Here is a 9183-nt window from a genome sequence, read left to right on the forward strand (position 1 = left end):
ACGTGGCCACGCGAGAAAACCCGGGATCAAAAGGAAGTATCAGAGCCAGAGTTTTGCTAAATTTACCAGTAATATAAAAATTCTTCCTTAACAATTTCTTGTATGAAGAAATGTATGAATTTCTTCATACAAAGAAATTCATACATTATGACTTACTTATATTACAGTAAGTCATGTAATATAAAATATTACATGACTTACTGTTGGTGCATCTAAACTATTTGGTCATTAAACTATCTGGTCTTGGGAAAAGGACCATATTATAATTATTACTTAATTCGATGCCTTTTCTGGAATCAACTCCTCAAAAAAATGGTAATTATCAAAAGAATGCACTACCTGGATGGGATAATATGATTGTCAGTGCAATGAATGCACAATAAAATGGGGGGTACAATACATAGAAAACATATATTTGAATGTTCTTTGCTGCTGTATAATTATATCTTATCAGTATTAGTAAAGCTTAACATCATAAACCATATGTGCCTGTTTTAGACTCAGCAGCAGATCCTTCTTCGTGTCCAGATGGCTCCTAGGATGTGGGACAAGGTCAACTCATTAGGAATGTTAATAATTCAACTGTCCTACACAGAAAAAAAAGAATATAATAAAGTTTAATTATTAAGAGTCAATTTTAAATAATTTAACATTTTTTCTGCAAAAAAATAAAAAAGATTTTAGTAAGCACTCAGTTTGCTTTACAGACTTTAAACTTCACCATCTGCATATTTTCTGTGAATAACAGAAAAGTTTCCTGTAAAGACATGTCCTTCCAGGGACACAGGTGTGTTGCTGCCCGTCTACTGGGTAAAGTAGGACACACACTGGACATCAGTCCATTAAAAGGCAACACAACGACACACGACAAACAACCATGCACACACACACACATCTAAAGGCAATTTAGAGAGACCAATTTACATAACAGTCGTGTTTTTGGACTGGGGGAGGAAGTTGGAGTACCTGGAGATAATCCGCGCACTGATGGGGGAAACATGCAAACTCCGTTTAGAAAAAGCCCAAAACAATGCTAACAACTGTGCCACCATGCAGCCCTGCATAATATTCATATTTATCTATGTGCAGCATATGTGAAGTATTAAATTCCAAGTTTTTGTTTGTTAGGCTGCCGAGTGTTTTCTGATCCAGTCCAAAGTGTTGGACTGGAGTTCCAGATAAGACATTTCCTGTTATCCGTTTCAGATTCATTGGCTGATCTCAACTTCAAAATACTTGTTTGTTCACAGTCTGATTTTATGTAAGCAAATGACATTTTGCCTATCCAATTTAAAAAAAAGAAAAAGAAACATGGCAGCTGTTATATGCATGGCTTGCCAAACTCCACAATATTTGTTGAGTTAACAAACCTGCATTTTCCCCGTTTTCCACCTTTTCCAATGATAATTACAGAGAAGAGAACTAATGTGAGCTGCTTCCTGTCTACATGAGTTCAGTGACCTGCTCTACATGCTGTGCTTAGACATCTGTGCCTGTGGGGGAGAGCGACACAGAAAGTATCCTTTACATTCTGCAATATTTAAAATAAATCTATATGATGTACAATTCTGATTTACTGAATTTAATTTGTGAAATATACAATCCACTCAATGACATCCACTTTTGAAATAATCCACAGACATCCACAGTTGAAATAACATTTAAAGAGAAAATCTCCAGTAAATGATATACATGTAATCTTTTGCAAGAGTACACCTTATTTTTAACAACTAACCTAACTAAACTAAAACCTTAACTCGACATTTATCACTCTGGAGTTTTGTCTATCAAACACAGCTATGTAATGTAAACATATAAATTACAAAACCATTGCACTATACAGGGTACAATGAGAACTGCAGTAGTTCTACTTTTTAATCACAAATGTCTTGCATCTAGAAGAAGCGACTAAGGATGATGTTAAGTATATTAGACCGTCTGCAAACATCCATTTGCACAGCAGAAAATCAGAGCAAATCAACTCACCTTGTTGTTTTTAAGAGAAGCTAATGGATCAGTCATCCAAGCTCCAAACCGTGTCCCTGAAGTCTTCACTGTCTGCGGCCCAGTGATCTTCATCAGCTTGCCACATGCTGTAAAACACGTCACACGGCTCTCATCGCTTATGTTCTCATATTATGACTGGAGTACAACTCAAAGTGCAGGCAGCAACAAAAATGTGGGCGCATTGTGAGCACTGCCAACACTACAGCTCTCACGATTGAATAAATACAAGGGGAAGGTAACACGCAAGTGCTGAAGTATAACCACACCACATCTGTCTGAACGTGGAGAAATGTTTATTTTTGACGGTTTATTATCAGAGGTGCTTCAGTTGTACTTAATTTCATCTGGCTAGACACCTTATTTCTTCTAAATGCCCAGCAAGGCAACACTTGTACAAGTTGATCAGTTTCACATTAAGTTCATATTTTACCAACTCAATCAAAGGCTTCAGCCCAACACTACAGCCAAGCAATCTTTAAAGTGTTAGAATAGATCAGTTAGTTCTTTATGTCGACGCGTTGGCAGACAAAAGTGAGTAGTAGAAAACTGGAGATCTAGTTATGGAAGCCTTTAACGCAAGACAAGGTAGCTCTGGGAGAAGAATGGATCTTATTAGTCCAGCTAAGCGTCAGTGGGTGCAGTGATGCAATCACACTTTATGTCCCAGTCGCAAATGTCAACAAAGAAGAGAGAATCAGATCTGACAAAACAAAATCACATTTTTAGGCTAAATTTGATTTTGTTCACTTTGAATAAAACCGGGATTTTCCTGTAAATTTTAATGCCATGGCGCAAAGCTTCACAATTTTACAGCAATAAAACATAATGTCCTGTGATTCCAAATGAGGCTTTCCTCAATCAACTAAAATCATTTTGGCTCTGGCTACAGCTCTGTCGTGCTTCCTGCTCTCCAGCTAAAATGCCAATCTGCTTGCACCAGCAGGAAATGTGCCAGTTATCCTTTCTGTTTTTGTCATTGATTGGAGACACTCACTGAGTTTGTTCATGCAGCTGTGAAGCCTGTTCTCCAAGTTCAGGACCCTCTGCTGCAGCTCCTCATAGTCATAGGCTCCCATTTCTTCCTGAATGCCCATTAACACACTGGACAGGTTTCTGATCTCCTCTTTGAACTGGGAGATTAGCTTGGCATCCGTCTTGTACTGCTCCAGGACCGGAATCAGTGGCTGCAGGGATTCCATCTTCCCCTTCAGATCCTGAAATTGTAATTTAGAAAATAAAATAATGACTGTAATTACGTGATATAAAACAACTGCACATCCTCTTTTCCATTTATTCATCACGCTTTCACTTTTGCGTCTTGCATAAAATACAAATTTTGGCACATTCTACATCAAATCCCATAAAAATCGAAGCAAATGTTCCGAAACATTCATAGAGTCCTCAGGTTGATGGTGGGGCCCAAGAGTCCTTCAATTTTCACATAAAGAATAGATCTAAAAGAACAACCTGTCCAGACTGAGCCTACTTATTAATTCACTTGAGTTCTTTCAAGTCAAATTTTAAATTCAAGATTAATAATGGACACATTTTCTAAACGTTTTAAAGGAATTTGCTGGCGTCTCATTTGTATTCAAACATTTCAAACCACTGCCCGTTCTGGAAAAGTTCCACTCCAAGACTTGGCTTCAAAAGTTCTGGTGTCAAACACTGGCTTAAACCAGTAGGATTTGGACCCTTACAGGTTAAAGGTATCTTCCTGTTAGCCACTTTTCCATAAAGGCCAGTTTTACACAGTGCATGAGCAGAACATTTCTGCAGCTCCTCCAGAGGGGCTTGGGTCACTTTGCTCCTTTTTGGAAGAGGCACAGTGACGTCGTTCAAAGTTTGGCAATTAATTACACAGACAGAAAATGTATTTGATAACTAGGTGATTTCTAGAGGCAGTTGGATAAGCCAGATTTTATCAAAAGATATTAGAGTGAGGAGGCAGAGGGTTGGTAAATACAAATGCATCTCACGTTTTCAGATTTTTATTGAATGCCATGTTTCATTTTTCTTCCATGACACATTTCTGAACTATGTTGTGTTTGTCTAATATCTAAAACTGCCTGCAAAATATGTTGAAATTTATGGCTGTAATGTATTAAAAAGGGAACAAAAGTTAAAGCCTTTTCAAATTTCTGTTAGAAATATCTGAAAACTGTTGTATAGGCAAATAGCAATGGAAAGAGAACTGAGAAAAAAAAATTGAGATAAAAGTTGAAACTCCAAGGTAACCTTACAGATAGAAAGTAATTAAATGTGTAATTTTCTATTCTATAAAAGTGTTCTCCTTGGTCAGCTCTGTGAAACATTCTTTGCCCTTTTATAGATCAAACAAACCTCAACGTTTTCAGGTTTATTGCTGCAGTCAAACAGTGTCTCAGTTTTAAAACTTATCCTTGTTCGGGGCAGAGGTGGACCTTTGATGATCCTGTCAAGGATTCAATTTTACGTATTCACATGCATATCAGGTATCTCGTACAAAACCCGCTCCGAGATGTTTCTCATGCAGTTAAAAATCAAACAAAATGTACCTGAAAGTTTTTGTTGACGAGGGTCTTCCTGTCCGACTCGATCTGCCGGAACTTTGACCGCAGCCCTTTGATCTGGCTCTCCATCCTCATGATGTACTGAAAGTCTCTCTGCGTGCGCAGGTTCAGCACCTCGATTGACTGTGACATGTTCTGTACCTTTTGAAAAGAATCAGACGGTGCAGCATTGATTTTCCCGTCCACCAGCAGATTAAAATGTCCTCCTTCTTCTTCTGCTGTTTAGTGCCTCGCTTCACTTTACTTTCTCCAGAAACGAAACAACACCTTGACCTCCAGTGTGATTGCCTTTCAGCAAACTTGCAGGATGTATCAGCTTTAAAACGTACAATTTCAATCAGATTTACATACACTGTATAAAAAGGGAAAACAAGCTTTTCATTCCTCATTGACTGTCATAGAAAGGCACTTAAACTTCCTTGTTTCCATTTGCCAAATGTCAGAAGGATGATTAGATTGTTATTTTCTTCAAATTCAATTCAAACTGAAGTAGAGCTGAGATCAGAAATTTATAATGGCCTCTACAAAACATTGGCTTTGCTGGGATTTACCTCTTTGTATGTAACTTTGCTGAACTATTAGGATCATTGCCTATTTGGAAGACCCATTTTTTCCGATGCTTTAATGTCTGGCTGATGTGAGTATTCCCATTTAATATTCTTTCTATTCTGTGACGTGCACCAGTCCCTCCTGCAGCAAAAACAACCACACAACAGGATGCTGCCACCCTCGTACTACTTTAACGTTGAGGTAGTGCTGAAAGGCTTGAACATTCACTTTTTTTCAAGGCTTTATGAAAAATGATCTTAACTTAGTTTCATCAGAACATAGAAGGTGTCCTAACAAATTAAGCTACATTTACAAACTGCAATCTTTTCTTTTGGACTGAGTGGCCTTTTAACCCATACTGGTGCAAATCTTAGGTTCTGCTAGTACCCTTATGCAGCTTTTAACAATTGTTTTAAATATTAATTCCCCACATTAGATGTGTTCATGATTTCACTCAAGAAACCAATGTATTTGAAGTCTGCCTTAACTCAGATATTTTTTAACCTATATGAAAACATTTAGTAAAAATAAGCAATAGTTTGATTTTATGTCAGCTAGTGGGAACAAAAGGTTTACAGTGCATGTAAATGTTTGATTTCAATAAATATCTGACTTTTGTGTGTTTCTTTCAGACATCAAGAAAAAAAGTCAATGAATCTGCAGTATTTGGTAGTTTATTTGAGAGAAGAACAAGGATACAGGGACCCTTTTTTTCTGGTTTAACAAAAAGCTTACTAGGTTTGTAGGGCACACGGACAAGAAAAAAAAAAGTGATCCTTTCTTCTCTCTCTTTGACTCTAATTGTAATAAAGCCAACATTATTGGAGCACATCAGAAGCAATGCAGCACAACCATCACACACTGTGTTCATCCCTGGCCTGGGCAGAGGGATACTGAAAAGGCCTTTCCGAAGCCCTGAGGCAGGTTAGTACATTAGTGTCAGAGGCCCCAGCAAATGACAGAGAGCATGCATCGGCTTACAGTGGCTACATGTAGGCTAAATCAGGACGTGACAGTCACTTCGGAGAGAGACTCCAGTGCTGTAATATTTGTTTGCTAGTAGATGTGTGAAACATAAACTGCATACACCCTGTGTTTTCCCTGGTTTGTAAATGATGTCTACGTCTAATTTAGTCACCAAGATTCTGAGGACTGAGGAGAAAAAGCAACTCTATTGCAGACAATGGAGTTGTCCAGCACAAAGTGTGGACTGGGTTCTTCCTGGGATGCTGGATTTAGACCTTGTTGGAGTCGTCATGATTAAAAACCAAGCTTCCTAAGATATTTTGTCAGGATTGCTGCAATTTTATGGTGGGGAGGAGCGATCAAATCCTGTTCTTGTATAATCAAAGCACAATGAAAACAGTCAAGCTTGTGCTCTATGATGCAGTCAGCATGTTCCCTCGTCTCCATTCCACTGTGGTCATTGAAAGAATGATGTTTGAATTGGGAACTTTAGGATGTTTGGGAATTAGGATGCTCATATTTTCTACTTGCAGATGATGTGGTTCTGTTGGCATCTTCAAGCCATGAGCTCAACTAGAGGGGCTCACAGAAGAGTGATGAATCTCCTGGGAGGAAAATGTGGATTGCTCTCTCCTGGTCAGAGGTCGATCACTCTTTTCCTCAGTCAGAAGAGTTCACGTATATTAATGTCTTATTAATGAGTAACTACAATATGGAGCTGGAGATGGAGAGATCTTCTGCGGAAATGGATGTGCTGTTCTGGTTCATATGATGGAGAAAGAGATTTGTTTACTGTTAAGAGATATGGATCATAAATCATGACCAAAAGATCAAGATTCCAGACACAAGCAGGTAGCATTAGCTAGCTCCTCTGTGTGGTTGCACTGCAGGTGAGGAGCTCAGCAGCTCGGGGCGGGGGGGCTTCAACATACAGCCTGGTCTCGCCTGCATAGGAGTCACTTTAGGTGGGCATCAGACCAGGATGCCTCCTGTTGGAGTTGACTTCAAACGTGTCTCATTAGGGTGGTGGGGAGGGGAACAACAGGGTAGACCCAGACCCAGAACACATCTGAGGGACTCCGTTTCCCTTCTGGCCAGGAAAATCATTAGTGGTGAACTGCTACCTTCCCCCATAAATAATTACCAGCTTCTTTATAAATAATGACCTAATGCAAATGCAATGAGAGTTTTAAAGTGTCTGCATTAACCACAGTGACGTCTGTAGTTTCAAGAAGGTGAAAAGGATGAACTAAGCTGAATTCCTTCTCAACTGTGGGTAAGGTGTTAACCACTCATTTCTTCTAATGGAACCTCGCTTCAAAAAATACTGCAATATTTCTTTATGGGCCCCACTGGTTGCAAAACAGATGACACTCCAGTTCTGCTGAGATAGGATGGAAGGCAATCTCATCTTCACAACATGTCATTTAGCTGATCTCATCCATGCAATAGATGCAGAGGCAGAAAACGGTGTTGTGAATCGGGCTGCTACAATCTATGGGAGGATTACAGCAGCAAAGTGATATGAGTAACAGCTGAAAATCAATGTCTGTATAAATTCAGGTGTGCTTATTGTAAAAAAGACTTTACATGCACTTCAGTGTGTGTGTGTGTGTGTGTGTGTGTGTGTGTGTGTGTGTGTGTGTGTGTGTGTGTGTGTGTGTGTGTGTGTGTGTGTGTGTGTGTAGGTGTGTTCATGCCTTTTCCAGTAGCTGGCGGAGCTGTCTGCCTTTGGCATCTCTGGAGCAGAGATTCTGTTCAGGTGCCACCACTGTGCAGATACAGCGCCCATCTGCATCCTGAGCTGAGCTGTACACCTGCCAGCCCTCCTTTGGCCTGATGGTCTGCACACAAACATGCAAAGCATAAATTCACTGCACATACCTCTGTGGAGACAAAGAAAGCGAATACCGATGATATCGTCGTAACAAAAGTAGCCCATACTATCGCTGTAATGTTCGGTTATTGTTGTGGCTTTTTCATTCGTTGCCTTATTTCCCAAAAGCTTTGACACAAACCCGTTCCAGAAACTTATTTTCAAAGTCTTGGAAGAACAAAATGCTTTTGTTGTAAGATACGTCTTTGTTCAATGTGTGTCGTCTCCAGTGAATTGTCTCTTCAACTATAAACAGTCTTGCCTAGTCTTGATGAATACCACGAGTTTTGAAATTGTACTGTTCTGTTATTGTTTAATATAAAACCCTGCAGGGAGTAACAGAGAAACATGAATTCAGGCATTTTTCTCTCCTTTTTAGAACATGCAACAGGCTCTCCAAAGCTATTGTCTAAATCCAAAAAAAAAAAAAAAGAAAGAAAAAAACCACTTTCCCAGTCCAGAAAATGTTTTTAAAAATGTGGAATAAGATTCAGGTATTTATCAGGTCTGGATGAGTGAGAATGTAATGGAAAAAGAAAATTATTCTATTTCCAGACTCAGAAAATAAACTTTCACCATGGTTTGGCATCATTGGATGGAGTTTTGAATCTTTATATTGGGTAATATGAGTTTTCAATAAACGTGTAGCATCACTCTCCAGCTTTGAGGATCTATCCATCCATCCACCCACCCATCGCTTGATTACTACAGAAATACTTGTCATAAATTAACTGCAATTGAAACAAGAACTGTGGCCATTCCCATCTGAAAATCAGAACAACAGAAGTAACAAAGTGGCACACTAGATCTAAAGACAGTGCTGAGCATCCTGGAGTGTTAGCATGTGCCAATAAACTTTAATTGTGGTTGGAGCATTTGTCCCAAATAGTAGCCTTTTTGACAGCCCATGTTGAATGTGTTCAACATAATGAAAACGAAGCCCCAAGGGGGAATGCAGCGGGAACAATGCGCTTAACTAGGAAGCCTATGGATTTAAATAAAAGTCGGGTGTCCTGATTTTTAAATGCAGCCATCATTTCACTCTGCCATTCACCCCAGTCTGTCAGCCTGAGCAGTTTGAAGAACATTTGGCACAGGATACAAAGAGCACATCCTCTCTGATCGAGCCAATGGAGATAGTTCAATTTATGACTCAAGAGGCAGCATTTCATTTCTTAATGTATGTCTATTTTTTTCTTTTTGACATGAGTTTTGTGTATACATCTTATATAT

At 39.1% G+C, this 9183-nt stretch overlaps 1 protein-coding gene across 1 annotated transcript in view; it reads right to left on the minus strand.

Moving 5' to 3' along the window:
- The window catches only part of LOC103479745 (noelin-3-like), a 23212-nt gene that overhangs the window by 11281 nt on the left and 2748 nt on the right, over positions 1-9183 (minus strand). The window contains exons 2-5 of the mRNA XM_008434368.2: positions 7775-7918; positions 4545-4700; positions 3002-3221; positions 1987-2093 (exon numbers count right to left, since the gene is read on the minus strand). Of these exons, the coding sequence (XP_008432590.1) occupies positions 1987-2093; positions 3002-3221; positions 4545-4700; positions 7775-7918 (627 nt within the window). The remainder of the gene's footprint in view (positions 1-1986; positions 2094-3001; positions 3222-4544; positions 4701-7774; positions 7919-9183) is intronic.

Source organism: Poecilia reticulata, linkage group LG17, assembly GCF_000633615.1.
Source record: "Poecilia reticulata strain Guanapo linkage group LG17, Guppy_female_1.0+MT, whole genome shotgun sequence".
In the NCBI taxonomy this organism is placed as follows: Eukaryota; Metazoa; Chordata; class Actinopteri; order Cyprinodontiformes; family Poeciliidae; genus Poecilia; species Poecilia reticulata.